This window comes from Coffea arabica, chromosome 2c (assembly GCF_036785885.1).
Source record: "Coffea arabica cultivar ET-39 chromosome 2c, Coffea Arabica ET-39 HiFi, whole genome shotgun sequence".
Lineage (NCBI taxonomy): Eukaryota > Viridiplantae > Streptophyta > Magnoliopsida > Gentianales > Rubiaceae > Coffea > Coffea arabica.
The window spans coordinates 26,957,819-26,974,538 of NC_092312.1; the positions used below are offsets into that span (position 1 = coordinate 26,957,819).

Sequence of the window (16,720 nt, forward strand, 5' to 3'; positions counted from 1 at the left end):
TGACTATAAATTTTGGATATTACTTGTAAAAGAACATTCTGGATGTTGTGGATATAAAACCTAGTTCTTAAAGATCATTTTTGCAAGGGTTCAGTGGGCGAGTTCAAATCTATCAAAAGAATCAGAATGTTAAATCTAATGGGTTATTGCTTTGGAACTTAGAAAGCGATTTTAAACGTCACAAGTAATAAGGCAGAGATTTTAATTGTTTAACTTAAAGATTAGGAATTTTTCTAGGGATAGATTATAAACAGAAAATCTATCAGGTGGAGTAACTGGAAATGATGAGCTAATTTTGCCAAGGCAAATGAGCGAATTTAGGGAAGTAGTCTTCATTGAAGTGGTAGGGTTTCGAGTTTAGTTTACAGAGGTGTCTTTAATTTCTGGTTACAATGTGTATATGTGAAATTAGGACTAAGACACTAGCAACTGGTTAAATCTGAAATTTTTCGTAAGACAAAGTAAAAGCTATAAGTATTGCGGAATAAGACCAATTCAGTCCACACGAATTAAAAGTGTTTATTTATGAATAGTTGGATGATACTTTTGTATATTATTAGGATCACGCATAAGAGCTAGCTCAAGGGATGGAAGAGTGAAAGAAGTTAGTTTGAATTTGAGGTGAGTACTTCACACTATCCTTGTAGTTGTGACAACAAATATTTTATGAATTGGAATGTTATTTTACTATATGAAAATTTAGATTATATATGCTATTTTGAATGAAACTTTTATCATGATATACTCATTATGAAATGTGTTATGAAATAAAATAATACTAATGTAATGGACCCACTTAATTATGATCATGATTATACTTGCCAGGACTAGGTCCAACTGTTATGATTATGAATTCGAATTTGAACTATGACCTTTCCCTAGTGGCGGTTAAACACTAGGCTATGTACACAGAGGCAGATGAAGGCATGATCCTCTAATTAAGTTAAAACTTTTATTTGGTGATTGTTATGAATTTGAATTTGATGCATAACTATGTTTGCAAATTTGAATACAACCCTATGGTTCTTTTGAATAGTTTGAGTTATGAATATGAAGTATGAATTGTGTTGTGTGTGCGCTAAATTATATGTCTATGTAACGTGTATGATCCAGTAGAGATAGTAGGTAATACTTGCTAAGCATGCAAAAGCTCACCCCCTCCTCTCACCCTATTTTGCAGACAACGATAGAGAATATGAGTTAGTGTTTGTGGAAGAAGAGGAAGAATAGATGGTCAATGGTTGGATGTTGATATAGTGGTCAATCTTATAAGTTTAGAAGTGGAGATTTTTTTTATTTTCTAGTCATGTCTGAGGGATTTTAATTTAGTCCACAAGTGGACAAGTTTGACTTTTGTTTTCATGATACATTTACTCCTTATGTTAGTTGATGTTAAGCGTGGTCCTATTGAACTTTTTTTGAAAGCATCTATTTCAAGTGTTGTTTGCAAGGTTGAATAGTAAAGTAAGATGCCTTGTAAGACTTAAAGGGGGGTTTACCCCTTGAGTTTCACGGCGTGTTGCATTCCAAATCAAGTGGTCGACTTGGGGCGTGACATCGATGTAGTAAATCTCATAAAAACCAGGCTTCTCACACTTCGCATTGAATTTTAGAAAAAACATATCAACCATAGATTCAGCCAATTTTCAGTCTTTTGAACCTAGATGACATACATAGGTTCTACTTGATGAGGTGAGGACTAGCAAGTTGAGTTAAGACCAAATATCAAACAAGCTCACCTATAAAAATAAGAAATGGTCAGAGTTAAGTCCCTCAGTTTTCCTCTGATGCTTAAGTCAAAAACTGTCAGGACTTATAATGAGTGAGTTGGATTGCATACCTTTCAAATAAGCAAGAAACCGGTATTTATACTAGAGAAGATAAACGGTGGAATAATGAGGTCTACTGATAGTTTGACCTAATAGGATAAGACGTGGCGTCGATGCCAGTGACAGATCTAACTTATTAAGTTGAGACGTTTTACACCTTGAGTAGATGGGTTACTCCGAGATGAACCCTTGGCAAGGACACATAAGCCAAAATATATAAGATTTTTTTTATCTAAATTGTCGAGGTACCCATAATAAATCTCCCAATTTTGGGAAGAATGAGAAGTTCCGAAGACTATTTTTGCTCGAGATTCTACCCTGAAATGATGAAAGGGTACACGTGTCAACACATAGTACTGTGAGGAGACAATATCTCAATCAAGGATAACTGATGTGTCACTCTTTTGGAAGGTGTTAGGTAAACTATCAATGATTTATAAGGAAAGAGAAAAAAAAGAGAGACGAGAGTTTCGAAATTCGAAAAGTCCACATTTTCACCCTCTTTAACCCTTATAAATAAGGTGTAATTCATGACTCATTTTCACCGTGAGATCAAACTGTAACTTCCCATCTGAAACAATTATCCAAGGTGTCTCAACAGCTCATCTTTATCGAGAACTTTCTGAAACTAGTAAGTTGCATTTCCTTTTCTAGAGTAGTTATGACTAGAATAGCAAAGACTCACAAAGAGATGGTGAGTCCGAATTTTTTCGAGGCAGAGAGACCCGACCCTACAAAAAAGGAAACAACTTAGATAGAAGAGACTACTACCTCTAGAGATGAGTTTTCATGGGAGTCTAGAGTGGAAGGGGCAAAAAGATCAATCAAATCTGCTATGGAGTTAAAGGCCTTGTATAATGACGCTTTAGATTCCGATGTACCTCAAGACGTTAAAGTAGTTCTGCCTCACATTTCCCTTAACTTCGCCTTGATTGATTTTGGTGAGGTCCCTTTGTTTAGGAGCACGATCGACAAGGCCGGATCAAGAGCGTTATTACGAGCATGCCTATTATGTCGAGATTATGATATATATTGAACATAATCGGATCAATCAGTGGCCATCCCACCTAAAAGGCAAGTGACAATATACATCGAGTAGCTGGAGGTGGGTTTGAGAATGACCATTATCGGATAAGTTTGAGATAACCTTCCCCACTAGGGAACTCAGATTATTCGTTGACTCTAAATACTATCCAAACTTTGATAGGGATCGAGATGCTATGTCGAGAACAATAAGTGGTTTCCAAAATTAATCTCTTCCAAAAATTCTACACAGTCAAGAATAGTGGAAGCAAAAAGTGGTTTTATTTCGACACTCAATTCAAGAATATTAAAAAATTGGTAGTGGATACTCCGACCTCCATCAAGAAGTGAAAGAATAATTTTGTCTTCGTGTTCAACAAGAATTTTCCTAAGGGATTCTGGTGGAGACCACATAATGCGTCAACCGACCCGTCTTAGGACTCGTGAAAGAGCAGAATTTCAAGAAATTAAAAGGTCAAGTCTCAAGATAAAGAGTTGATTTTTTTTTGAGACAATGGATGGGAGTCCAAAGAAAGGCCGTCTCTTTTTTTTAACCAACAAAGACAATAAAACCATTATCATAAATTTGAAACCCATCCATAATTGAGGTGCAAAAAAAGGCGTGCATGACTATTGTCATCATTTCACTACAGTCACAACCAATTTCCAATTGACCGTTAGCACTCCCCACTAATATATGCCAAGTTCACATTACTAAACAACCTCCAAATTGACCAAAAAATTCTTAGTAACCCAGTAGAATAATGAATTCATCCACACAATAAAGGGGCAAAATCAATTTTAATCAATTGAAATCAAATTGTAAACTCTAGATTTTACTATAGTAAAGACTTTAAGGTTCCTATTACTAAAGAAATCGTAATACGTACTCAATTAGTTTCTATTTACATTTAATTAATATCTAATTCTTCTATACAGTAGTAGCATATCAAACCTATCATCAACTTTTACAGCCATTCTTCATATTAAAGGCTCAAAGAAGTAAAAAGAGAGCAATATGTGCTCCATTAGTACATTAGAAACCTTTATCAACTTTCGCAGTAGTTTTTTACACTTTATAGCGAAAAATCAAGAAAACCCGGAATTGAAGAGTAAGTCAAGGAGATTCCGAATTCGAATTGAAACGCAAGTGTTTTCCTATTTCTCTAAATAGATTAATAGAGCAATCTTCTTCATCCTCATCACTAAAGCGAGTGTGCGTTCCAATTCCTCTAGGTAGAAAAGTAGAGCAACTTTTTTCGTCCTCATCACTTAACCGAATGTGTTATCCTGTTCCTATGAGCAGAGACTCGACCTCCTATGTACAAGTCCCTATGCTTCTTGGCTAAAAATATCAAGAAAAAAAATCATCCAACCAATATTAAGAGAATAAAACGAAAAAGAGATCCAAACAATATTAAGAGGAGAAAATGGCAAGTATAGAATTTTTTGCCTTAGCTACAATGGTTGGAAAGTGCTTATATATCGATGAACTGCTATGTGGTATACGAGTAGCTTTACTTCGGTTCCATTGTAGTAAGCCTCATGAAAACTAGGTTTCTCAAATTCCGCATCAAACTTCTTTATTTTTCTCAAATTTCCCATTTGAATGAATAATGCTATTACTGTTACATAATCATCTACTTCTTTATTTTTTCTTATTTTGTTCATCATATTGATGCCACTTTCTCCTCTTCCTCTTCGTTGCCATCCCATCACCAGATGGGATGATGGTCTAATTTCAAGAAACCACCATGTCTCTATCTCAAAAAGTTTCTCTAATTTTATGTCTTATTAACAAAATCAATAAAACCCAATAGAAAAATGCCAAAAAATCAACAAAATTCTTGACAAACCCACAATTATTTGAACTACCAAAATTTTGAGCATGATTTGCAAGAAAAATAGAGACCCAGTAGCATCAATTCGTCTGGTCAGGATATTAAATTAGACAATATCAATTTGTTTGGTCAGGGTATGGAGCAAAAAAAGGAAAAGAAAAAAGAACTATGTACACTACAAGAAAAATGTCCTATTATGACATACCTATAAGGACACTTTTTTGTAAGTGTCATTTTACATGTTTTATGAAGACGTAAAAAAGTGAGTGCCATAATAAAATAACATGAACCAAATACCATTGCACTTTGTTTTATATTTTTCTAAATTGAAAATTTTGATATGTCAAATTAGAATAACTATTAGGGCATTACTTGTGAATGTCATCAGAAGTAATAGGAAATTGAGATAGAAACAACGTAGTTTTGTCACTGGTATAAATGAAATGGAGAGAAAGCGCGGGGAAAAGAAAAAAAGAACGTGGCAAGGAAAATTTTGCCGCTTCACTAAAGTTTGCCCAATACATTTCTCTTTGAAAGGTCCGCCTCTTACATTTCACACCAAAAAGTTCCCTCAGTTTCTTCTCCAAATCTAAACCCTTGGACCCTATTCACAAAATCCATCATCGTCAAAATCAATCTTCCATTTCTGCCTTTTTTTTTCATTCTTTAATCCCTACCCTCTTTCTTTCTATCTTGGGTTTTTAGATGCATTCCAATTTGACCAGAAGAAGAGAAGGATGGTTTAGCGGTTAAAAGGTAAGTGTATTATGGGTTTTTGAAAATCATATGCTTTGCCTGCCCTATATGAATAATTGCAATTTGTTTGTCGGTATTGTCTTGCAAAATTGAAGGTTTGAGGTATGGGTAATAGTTATTCATGCGATGGAGGATTGTAATCCTTCAATTTGAAATATATATATATCCTATACATATATAAGAAAATCTTCGTTATGCATTTCGACTTTAAGTTTCAACCGCCCTTTTTGGATATCGTTGTCAATTTCCTCTACATGGTAGAGATGTTGAGCTGATATTGTACAAGTTGTTAAGGCAATGGTTGGTGTTAATATGACTATTTTATCCATGATGCTTGCAACGTTATCACCCATTGTAATCTGCTCTCCTTTTATTATTTTGATGGGTCCCATAAGTGTTTCTTAATTGTTTAGGGGCTCGTATTACCAAATGAGCCCATATCTAGAATACTAATTCCTAAGTAAAATGCGCCAGTATAATCATCTGAAGTGGCCGGTGCTAAACTTAATTACGTAGCACTGAATAAGGGGCCCCACCAGTTCAGTAATCAAATGTAACATTAAATGCTCATACCCCTGTTTCTCTTCCTCTGCCGCCCAAAACCGTTTTCTCATTTGCCCCTTTGCAAATTTCATCAAAGCCCCTTTGATTATTGATGACTATTATGAGAGGGGTTTTTAATTCAACTTCCACCAGTTTCACCTCCCTCTGTTAAACGGTCTCTTAATTTCTCCATGTTTGCCACCCATGTCAGTTTCTGTTCCTCTTATTATGTTGGGTTTGTTTAATTCCTTGGCCGATTAGGTCTGGTTTCCGCTTATTTGCTTATTCTTCCACTTTATTTCTCTTAATGGCTCTAATTATTAAACAGCCACCAGATGAAGTATTAGCTCCCCCACGTTTGCCACCTATGGCTTTCCTCCTCCTTCCGCATTTGCTACACACATAGCCTTCCATCTTCTTCCGTTTCTCTCCTTTCCTTCTTTGATTGGTTGGTGTTAAATATGTTGCTACATATAGCTGTTTCTCTGTGATATGTTTGGCCGCCGATATGGAAATTCCTTTGAATTGAGGTGAGATTCGTATACAAGTAATTTTGCCCATTTGATTTTGGCTTTTGCTTTCAAAAAAGAATTACCATGCTTTCTTACCATGCTTTCTTAGACCTGATGTGTTTGTTCTCATCTGCATCCTTCGTCCGTTTATTAGTTCCGGCCTTTCATACAAAGTTAATTATTTTTTTTGTTATGCAGGCTCAAACTCTTCTCATCAAGATCAAGTTTTATCAATTTCTTTTTTAAAAAGGTTAGTTCATTTTCTACTTTTCTCCAAACTTGCTGGAATAGATGTTTTTTTTAAAAAATGATTTTGTGGACTGTGTTTACCATTGAATTCATGCCTGCTTGGAAATCTCCGTTAGTTTACAATTTATGCTTGTTTGGCGATCTTCTTTTGTTTACATTGGATTTGAATATTATGTGGTGCAGTTAAAAAATCTTTTGCTCTTTCATCGCTCATAAATTTCATGACATGTGTATGTACATGAAAGCATAAGCAATTAGTATTGTAGTTGCTCCTTATTTTAAAAGAGCTACAGTTCATTCGGTAGCAAAAGTGGTTAATATTTGTAGGCTGAATCTGTGCTGAAGTATACTACAAATAAGCTTGTGTCTTAGGATTCATTCGAATTGTTCAAGTTTGTGTAAACCACAAGTTCCCACCACTTTTGTTAGTTGACCCTACATTTCCATAGCAACCCACTATGAATCGAAATATTGCTCCTTCTAAAATGTTCAACCAAAAAGCTCAACATAACGAAAAGGCTAGACAAAGATATGCCTCTTTAACTAAGGAGCAGAAAGAAATCCAACGAAAAAAACACCGTGATACCTAATAAAGTAAAAAAGAAAAGACAAGGACTACTTTTACCTCCTCGTTAGTATTAAGAGGAAAAGGTATCGCGTTGTATATACTACATTATAGTGAATATTTAGAGGCCCACCTACCTCTATAATAACTCCCAACAAGTATGGCTGTAAACTAAACTACCTTTTCCTCTATCTCTATGCTCAGATGATGAGCACACCAGTAATAAGCAACTGTTACAGCAGGCTTTTCGCATTCAAGAACCTAACTATGGTCATAAGCACCACAGTGAGGCAGGTTATTTTGTAATCCCTTTTCCTTTAGGCTATTGTGATGTCATATAGGCATAACATTTTCACAATCTATTTAGTTCCTGGAGACAAAGTTGAAGATAATCGAAGGCAGAAGGAGCATGTTTCAGAATTTTCAACATATCACAAAGGTGAACCACATGGAATACTATGAACTCAAACATTTTGATCTAAGCTATGGTTTTTTATAATACTATGATGTGGTTCTCTATTACTTTCGTATGGCTTCTTAGTTACAACTTCCATCTTTTCTCTCTTCACTGTTCTTATATTTGTATGGAATTTGTAAGGATGTTTGCAAGTGGTGAGATCTATCTAACCTTAATTTGTAAAGAGCGGACCCATAGGCACCCGACTCCCGCGCATTGCGCGGGCCTTCCCCACTAGTAATAATAATAATATAGAGCACTGAAACAATAATGAAAGCGTAAGAGGGTCTTTGTTAAATTCGTCTCCTGAAAAATGTGGAGTTCTGAACTCTATCCCCATCAAGGTAATTATTCCCAGCCTTAACAGGCATTGCCGCACACATTTAAGGAACCCTTTTGGGTTCAAGAGAGCTTTGATTTATAGAAGGGCTGTTACCAAATACGGTCTGTTAATGGAGAACCACATTTATGTTTGGCAAAAGGAGATAGCTAGCCACCTTAAGAGTTCCATGCTCTTCGTTATATATATATATATATATATATATATAATCCAACAATATCTCAAATAACCCTCTGTTTTCTTACTAAAATCATGAGTCCATGGAAAAACGGATAATTAGTATGTTCACTTAATAATGATAATAATAATAATAATAAAGTGTATAAAAATAGTGGTAGAGTTTTTTTTTAATTCAAGTACAAAAGTGGAAGGGAAAAGGGCAAAATGGATGTCTGAGAATTGAATCAGGACATTATGATTATGTAGTTAATGCTTCTCTCAACCGAGTTGGAACTTGGGAATTGGTTTCTATTCCTACGTTAGTGCAACTAGGCTGGCACAAAATATAGGATATAGAATCCCAGGTGCTTTACTTCTACTGACTAGTTACTACTAAGAATGTCACAGATAGTGTACTGTTCATGTCATTTGGTTTCGGAAAAACATGTAAAATTTGGCAAAGTCAGAACTAGTGAATTGGGAAGAAATTAACTGTTAGCAATTGTTTGAGTTGTAGTTGAGTTATCAAACTTGATTCATATTATGGTAATATGGCAATTAAGTTTACCAGAAAAATAATTGGCACCAATACAGAGGTTTCTAAATTTTAACTTGTAAAGCGAAGTTGGTCTCTCAAACATGAACATAAAATCTTTTTATTTCTTGAGTTTAGATAAAATTCTTGCTATCCCAATGCTTTTTATGAAAATGTTATTCAATGAGAATAATTTGCATTTGTGGTTTTCTGTTCACATGGGGAAAATGTGCATGCCTTGGATCATTTTCATGCATATGTTGGTGCATTTATATATGTACATAGAGAAAGTAAGCTGATGCCTTGTTCTGTTTGGTTCATAATAATGTGCATGCCTTGTTCTGTTTGCATAGTAAGCTGACGCATTTATATATGTTGGTGCATTTATATTTTCATGCCCTGTTCTGTTTGTTTCAGAATAATTAGGAAAAGTCATTCAGCACTTTTGGTTCTTTCTCATTTTTTTAAAATATTCTTCAAGAAATTTGCAAGCTGATGTTATTTTTCTTCTTGAATAATTAGAGAAGTACGTATACCACCTATTCAAAATATTAAAATTTTACTAAAGTTCATTAATGTTTCACCACAGGTTTGAATTGAAGATAGCTATCTATGAAAAGAAATCATTTTGAAGACGTTGCACATTGATTTCGCTAGAGGTACAAGGCAACTTATATTCTCGTGTTCTTTTTTATTAGGAATTAGATTAAGTTACATATATGATATTAAATTCGTTCATTTGTTTGAACCTGTAATGTACGTTCATTTTCATCTTTTGGTCATTTGAATTCTTAATTTTTTTTTAAACTGGAGTGTCATTGCAGTAGATATATTATATGACCTGCAAATTTTATTCTTAACATTGATTCGTGTAAAAAAACTGTTTACTTGGTGACACGTGATAAATGGCTAGTAGTGGAAAACCTTTGGGGTTCAGTCTGTTTGCTCATGTCTTGTGCTTTTATCTCAAACAGTGACCTTCTCGTTGACTTCCAAATAGCTTCTTGGTATCCTAGTAATTTTTTTGTTGTATGAGTGATGCTCTTTGTTAACATTATTCTTAATTGCTTTCTTTTGCTTATATATGTATATGTATATGTATATGTATGTATGTGTATATTTTAAGGTTAAATTTGTCATGGTTACAGAATATGGATAAAACTTGGATGCAAAAGAATAGACAAAGCAAAGAATATTGGGATGGTTTGCAAAAATTCTTAGATTATGCATTCCAGAATTCAAGTATAAATGGGATGATATTATGTCTATGTAAAGAATGTAAGTATGGTGTATGTATTACCAAGGAGAATGTAGAACTTCATTTGAAAGTTTATGGTTTTGTTAAAGGATATACCCATTGGGCAGCTCATGGAGAATTTGTTTATTCTAGTGCACCAAAACCTACTTCCCATGATATCTCACATGGGGTACGGGATGAACTTGATGACATGCATGGTTTGGTTCATGATGCAATGGGAATTCCTGAACAAGATTATACAAGGATAGATGGAATTGAATACAAAAGCCAATTGCCCAATGTAGAAGCTGAAAAGTTTTACAATCTAATTGATAATTCTAACAAAGAGCTTTACTCTGGATGTAAAAGATTCTCAAAACTTTCCTTTATGATTCAGTTGCTTCACCTCAAATGCCTTGGTAAACTCAGCAACAAAATTTTTGATATGTTACTTGATTTGTTGAAAGAAGCCTTTCCAGATGCGATGGATGGTTTGCCTAAGTTTTATTATGAAGCTGAAAAGTTAATGAAGGAATTAGGACTTGGGTACGATAAATATGATGCATGTCCGAATGACTGCACTTTGTATTGGGGGGTAGATGCAAGAAGAAAGCATTGTGAAACATGTAAAGAATCTAGATGGGTTAAATCTGAAAATGATCCGACTGGTGAGGGAAGAAAAATACCGCATAAGGTTTTATGGCATTTTCCCCTAAAACATAGGTTACAACGCCTATTTATGTCCTCCAAAATTGCAGGCCATATGAGATGGCATGCAGAAGGTCGTACTAAGGATAGTAACATGAGGCACCCTGTTGATTCTCCATCTTGGCAAACATTTGACTTTCATCATCCAGAATTTTCTCAAGATTCTCGTAATGTGAGGTTGGGCCTAGCATCAGATGGATTTAACCTATTCAAAAATATGAGTTCAACTCATAGCACTTGGCCGGTAATATTGATGCCATATAATTTGCCGCCATGGATGTGTATGAAACAACCGAACTTTATGTTATCATTGTTGATACCCGGTCCATTTGCACCAGGAAATAATATTGATATATATTTAAAACCTCTCATAGCAGAATTAAAGGAATTGTGGGATGTTGGAGTGAATACATATGATGCATCAAGACAAGAAAACTTTCAACTTCGTGCAGCACTTTTATGGACCATTAGTGACTTTCCAGGTTATGCAATCCTCTTCGGATGGAGCACTAAAGGAAAACTTGCATGTCCTGTATGCCATAAATACACATGTTCACAGCATCTGCAAAATTGGGGAAAATATTGCTATATGGGGCATCGAAGGTACTTGGAAATGAACCATCCATTTCGCAAAGATGCTAAATCTTTCAATGGAGCTGTAGAGTATGGAAAACCACCAGGAAGGTTAATGGGGTCTACAATTTTAGATGAGTTAGCTAGTTATAGTATTAAACTTGGGAAGACAGTTAGTGACAATCCAGAATTGCCATTTAATTGGAAAAAATTAAGCATTTTCTTTGATTTGCCCTATTGGAAAGACAATATGATACGTCATAATCTTGACGTTATGCATATTGAGAAGAACATCTGTGAGATCATTGTGGCTACATTGTTGAATCTGGAAAAAACCAAAGATAATAAAAAGTCACGTCTTGACCTTCGTGATATAGGTATAAGATCAGAATTGCATCCCATTGAGAAGGGAAATGGTAGGAGTGTTCTGCCTCCAGCTTGCTTTACAATGAAAAAGAAGGAAAAGGAGATATTTTGCAAAGTTTTGAAAGGGATAAAAGTTCCAGATGGCTACGCAGCAAATATTTCTAGATGTGTTAAAGTAAAGCCACCAAAAATTTCTGAATTAAAAAGTCATGATTACCATATTTTGATGCAACAGCTTCTCCCAATAGCTCTGTGCAGGACTTTATCAAAAGCAGTTCGCTCTCCTTTGATCAAATTGAGCAGGTATTTTCGCAAGTTGTGCTTCAAAGTTTTGGATCTAGCAGATTTAGTTCATTTGGGAAAAGAGATTGGAATCATACTTTGTCAATTAGAAAGGATTTTTCCACCATCCTTTTTTAATGTGATGGTACATCTAGCTGTTCATTTGGTTAGCGAAGCAAAAATAGGAGGGCCTGCCCATTATCGGTGGATGTATCCTATACAAAGGTACTCATAAAATATTTAAGTGAAGTATTTTGAAAATTTTAGACATTTTTTATCATTAACTTCATCTCAATATTCTAAACCTGAATTAAAACTTGCCTTGTCAAGGTATTTAGGAACTTTGAAATCCTACGTCCGAAATAGAAGTCGACCAGAAAGCTGCATTGCTGAAGGGTATTTAGCTGAGGAATGTTTGAATTTTTGTTCCTTATACCTAGCTGATTATGTTGAAACGAAGTTTAATCGGACAAGTAGAAATGATGATGTGGGCAACACCTCAAGTGAAGGCTTTGATGTATTTTCCAGTTCATGTCGTCCATTAGGAAAAGGAACTCCAACAAATTTCAGCAATGAAATTTTGAGAAAAGCACATCAATATGTGCTATTTAACTGCGACCACATCAAGCCATATGTTGAGTAAGTAAATTCCTTTCAATTCAAAAAATTATATATGTTAAATACTTAGTGAGTTTCTATATGCAGCCAACACCATAAAATGGTGGAGGAGCAAAATCCATGTGCTGGAAAACATGTCATTGAGCGTATTCATTGTGAGAACTTTGCAGATTGGTTTTCGGACCATGTAAGCTCAACAATCTTACAGGTTCTATTATCTTTTTTTTTTATGCATAAAAGAAGAAATTTGTCATTGTTACATTTTGTATATAATAGGTTAAGCAGATTCAAGTGGCTGATGGTGTTGACATCTCCAAAGATTTGAAACTTTTGGCTAGGGGTCCAAATAATATCGGGAGAACATATCAAAAGATTCTTGTCAATGGCTTTTGCTTCCATACAAGACAATTAGAATCTCAAAGGAAAACTCAGAATAGTGGGATTCTTATCAATGCAACAACATCAAGCTTTTCGAGTACTAAAGATAATAATCCAATTTTAAGTGACTTGGCTTACTATGGTATTTTGACGAATATCCTTGAGTTAAATTACACTGAAGGCCGAAATGTCACCTTATTTGAATGTGATTGGATATCAAAAGGCAAAAGATTAAAGCAAGATGAGGATGGATTCACATTGGCCAACTTCAAGAATGTAAAGCCTCACCCTGAGCCATTTGTGATAGCAACCCAAGTTTCACAAGTTTTTTATGTTGAAGACCCTTTAGCTGAAGGCTGGAGTGTTGTTGTTGCTACATCTCCTAGGAATGAGTTTATGATGGACCCCGTATGTGATATTGAGATGTATTTGCAGAGCACAATTACCTCAACAACTCAAATGGACAATGAGAATGAAGACATTCGATGGGTTCGAGAAGATGATGGAGATGAAATACTCCACTAGCTTGAATTGTTGAAATGTTTGGTTTTTGCTATTAAAACTGTAAAAGTTGTAACTATAAACGTGGTTGCAATTTCACATGCATTTTTTTGTAGATGCAAATTCAGATTAACCTTGTTGTGTCTTTGCATTTGTCTATTTTAAAATTTCTGTTTTAACTTACTTACTTGCACTTTAAAATTGATTTGTTAGTAGATGAAAATTTTCAGTGTAGTTGTAGCCTTTCTATTATCATATTCGTTTGAGATTTTGCTATCCTTTTTGTATTTGTGTTCTTTTATTTGTTAAATATTTTTATTTGTAGGAATGGCAAGGACTAAAAGATAGAAGATTACTGGAAATACACTTGTTGATCAACACGAGGATATAGCTGAAAATCAGATTCACATTGAGGAGCCTAACTCTACAGGTACATCTCTAATAAGTCATGCCCAGTTCTGATTTTCATTCTTGAGATTCAGTTTCAAAACTTTTAGTTCTACTAGTTTCTTTTGGTAATGAAATTCACCAGCGTCATATTTCATGGTTATAGATGAAGAAAATGCAGATGAAAATTCACAAAGAAAAACTAGAGGGCCAACATATATGACAGAAATATGGGATAAACCTAGTAGTTGTCATCGATACAAAGTTAGATTTGATAAGGATGGTGAGCCTGTTGGCAAGAACAAGTCCAAATTTACTGAGTTCTTAGGAATAATAGCAAGAAATGGAAAGTACGCTCCTCTAGACGTGACAGATTGGCGTGAAATGACAAATGATAAGAAACAAGACATGCTTGTACTGGTGAAGGTAATGCACATTTTGCTTGATGCAAATATACAGCTGTACCCTTTATATGACAAAAATATGGATCTAACTATTTAAGGTGTTATTGTAGGAAAAATTTCGTCTTCCTCCAGGTGCAGATTTTTGGACTTTGAAATCAATCGGCAAAAAATGGAGAAATTGGAAATCAGCTATAAAGGCAAAGTATTACAATCCAAATGAATCCATTGAGAGTCAAATTAATAATAGGGATCAGCGGATCTTGAAAGATCAGTGGAGAAATCTTTTAGCTTACTGAAGCTTAGAGGAAACAAAGGTATAACTGTTTTAACTATTAAATATCAACCATTATGTTGAGATTATAAGTTTTCACTATTTTTCTATAATTTCAGAATACCAGCGAGAAGAATAAGATGAGTCGGGCTAAGAAAACAATGAATCATAAGACAGGAAAGAAATCGTACGCTCAAATTCTAAAGAAATTGGTAAATCTTTTAAACCTTTTAGTTTCATTTAGTTTTTTCTTGTATCACCTAGTGGTCTTATGAAGACTTCATTTTCTATAGATGAAAAAATTAGGTCATCTCCCATCACGAGTTGATATGTTCGAACACTGTTATACTGACTCAAACGGAAACCCGGGAAATGATGACGTTGCAGCTACATTAGTAAGTTATTAATTGGTTGATGAAATTAGTACTCTAAATGACTTAAATTGTCTACTAACTTAGGACTGATTTTATCTTCATTAATGTAAGATAATCGACTTTAGTAATATTGAATTTTTTTTGGATTTTAAATACAGCAAGCTTTGAAGGAAAAAGTTAGCCAACTTCCCCCTAGTTCTAATGATGATGTTGGTCGTAATGATGCATTTGCCCAAGTATTTGGGGAAGATAACAATGGGCGTGTGCGCATGTATGGTCTAGGTGTGACACCATCAGACAAATGGGGTAACGTACCTAGTCGCAACACTTGTCAGCGTATCGTTATGGAGCAAAAAGGCAGCAATTTCTAAGATGGAAGATAAATTTGCTGAGCAAGATCAGCAGCTGAAAGACCAAGCCAAAGAACTTGCAGAGCTCAAAACAATGGTGTGTCAGCAGCAAAATAGTGGCTCAAAAACTAGTGGCTCGATAAATTCAACGTCCTCTAATCATGTTTCAAATTCTCCTATGGGTGCTTGTTCTCTTCAGGTATATTCATGATTATTTTTCAAGAATTTATTGTTATTATACCATATGAGGATACTCACTTTTGTTGTTTGAAACTTGTTGATTCATTAAACTGCTATTTTGTTTGGTTATGTTGAATAGTAAAACATGGTAATTTCAACTTAGTAAAGTCATGGTTATTAAGTTTTATTGCTGAAAATTGGAGAAATGCTCAAAATGCAGGGGAAACTCTACCAAATTTTTTTAAAAAATAAATCTACCTAATTCAATTCTATGACTTCAAATTATCTTGTAGGAAGGTGATTGGGTTGATATTTTCAGCTTGTTTGATCCAACAAAATGTCTAGTTATTGGTCGCCTCCAAGGAATTGATCCTTCTAAAGTTGTTGGTGGACAACCATTAGGACCATGTTGGTGTGAAATACTAGTACAAATCGTGATGGAACGCAATGAACAATTGATTAGGCCTTATGGGCTATTGCAAACAATTGAAGATGCACTTGGTGCACCGATTGCTTGGCCACTGAAATTGGTATACTTTGACACAAGATTGTTCAAATTTTTTTCTTTACAAATATTTGTAAGTTGGATGGATAATGATGTGGTGTTCTTACTTAATCTACTAATTTTATAGGTGAAGATTCATGAGGATTGACAATAGCCTTTTGTTTGGAGAAGCAAGAGTTGGACAGCAGCCTTTTGTTAGAGAAGCAAGAGTTGGACAGCAGCCTTTTGTTTAGAGAAGCAATACTAGTTTTTGAGTTAACTTCAAATTTGTGGAATATTTTGTGTTCTTGAGAATGTTGCTGGATTCTATTGCAAGAGTTGGATGACAGCCTTTTGTTTAAAGAAGTATTAATGCTAGTTATTGAATTAACTTCAGATTTATGGAACTTTTTGCTTTATTTAGGATGTCACCAGTTTTTTACTTTCAAGCAGATTTATATTCTTTGGCATAGTGGCTGTCTTACAATTGCATATTATGTGTTTGGCGTATTGTATTAGGAGATTAGAGTAGAAAATTTAGATGAAAATTGCACAAAAAAAAGACATCTATTGAGGCACTTGCCAATGCCTACATTGAAACTAATGCACCTAATAAAACCACAGATCATGACACTTTTTGAGTGTTTGGAGATTCCTTTTACAATGGTAGAAAATGCCTTGAAAGACAGGTAAACGCTACACTATAAACTGCCTCCATTAATGTATATAATGCACTTCATTGTACCTAGACAATTACCTTTTGGCAACACGTAAAAGTGTCCTAAAAAGGGCAAAAAT

At 34.7% G+C, this 16,720-nt stretch overlaps 2 protein-coding genes across 16 annotated transcripts; both read left to right on the forward strand.

Moving 5' to 3' along the window:
- The first annotated feature begins 5,149 nt into the window (after positions 1 to 5,149).
- Positions 5,150 to 16,329, forward strand: LOC113724176 (uncharacterized). Of its 15 annotated transcripts, none has more exons than XM_072075572.1 (16): positions 5,917 to 6,522; positions 6,703 to 6,754; positions 7,523 to 7,608; positions 7,686 to 7,757; positions 9,399 to 9,468; positions 9,958 to 12,200; positions 12,306 to 12,614; positions 12,681 to 12,780; positions 12,870 to 13,902; positions 14,026 to 14,285; positions 14,374 to 14,577; positions 14,654 to 14,746; positions 14,828 to 14,929; positions 15,067 to 15,457; positions 15,732 to 15,968; positions 16,071 to 16,329. In XM_072075572.1, exons 6-9 carry the CDS (start codon positions 9,961 to 9,963, stop codon positions 13,494 to 13,496), a joined length of 3,276 nt encoding a protein of 1,091 aa, XP_071931673.1. In that variant the 5' UTR covers positions 5,917 to 6,522; positions 6,703 to 6,754; positions 7,523 to 7,608; positions 7,686 to 7,757; positions 9,399 to 9,468; positions 9,958 to 9,960; the 3' UTR covers positions 13,497 to 13,902; positions 14,026 to 14,285; positions 14,374 to 14,577; positions 14,654 to 14,746; positions 14,828 to 14,929; positions 15,067 to 15,457; positions 15,732 to 15,968; positions 16,071 to 16,329. The 15 variants fall into 15 exon arrangements, with proteins under 15 accessions (XP_071931670.1, XP_071931671.1, XP_071931677.1 ...); XM_072075565.1 differs by having other exon boundaries at positions 5,917 to 6,198; positions 6,321 to 6,522; positions 9,399 to 12,200; XM_072075569.1 differs by lacking the exon at positions 5,917 to 6,522 and adding an exon at positions 5,150 to 5,449 and having other exon boundaries at positions 9,399 to 12,200.
- On the forward strand, positions 14,016 to 15,279 carry LOC113724177 (uncharacterized). The gene is made up of 4 exons (XM_027247103.2): positions 14,016 to 14,285; positions 14,654 to 14,746; positions 14,828 to 14,929; positions 15,067 to 15,279. The coding sequence occupies exons 1-4, from the start codon at positions 14,016 to 14,018 to the stop codon at positions 15,277 to 15,279; spliced, it is 678 nt and encodes a 225-aa protein (XP_027102904.1).
- Positions 16,330 to 16,720: the final 391 nt, after the last annotated feature.

What these genes read in the sequence shown, in the direction of transcription:
- LOC113724176 (XM_072075569.1), top strand. Translation starts at nt 9,916, where the DNA reads ATGTATGTGTATATTTTAAGGTTAAATTTGTCATGGTTACAGAATATG. An exon ending in TGGATGTATCCTATACAAAG is followed by an intron (nt 12,201 to 12,305) that starts GTACTCATAAAA and finishes TGCCTTGTCAAG; the next exon opens with GTATTTAGGAACTTTGAAAT. An exon ending in CACATCAAGCCATATGTTGA is followed by an intron (nt 12,615 to 12,680) that starts GTAAGTAAATTC and finishes TTCTATATGCAG; the next exon opens with CCAACACCATAAAATGGTGG.
- LOC113724177 (XM_027247103.2), top strand. Translation starts at nt 14,016, where the DNA reads ATGGTTATAGATGAAGAAAATGCAGATGAAAATTCACAAAGAAAAACT. An exon ending in ACATGCTTGTACTGGTGAAG is followed by an intron (nt 14,286 to 14,653) that starts GTAATGCACATT and finishes CTATAATTTCAG; the next exon opens with AATACCAGCGAGAAGAATAA. An exon ending in ATGACGTTGCAGCTACATTA is followed by an intron (nt 14,930 to 15,066) that starts GTAAGTTATTAA and finishes TTTTAAATACAG; the next exon opens with CAAGCTTTGAAGGAAAAAGT.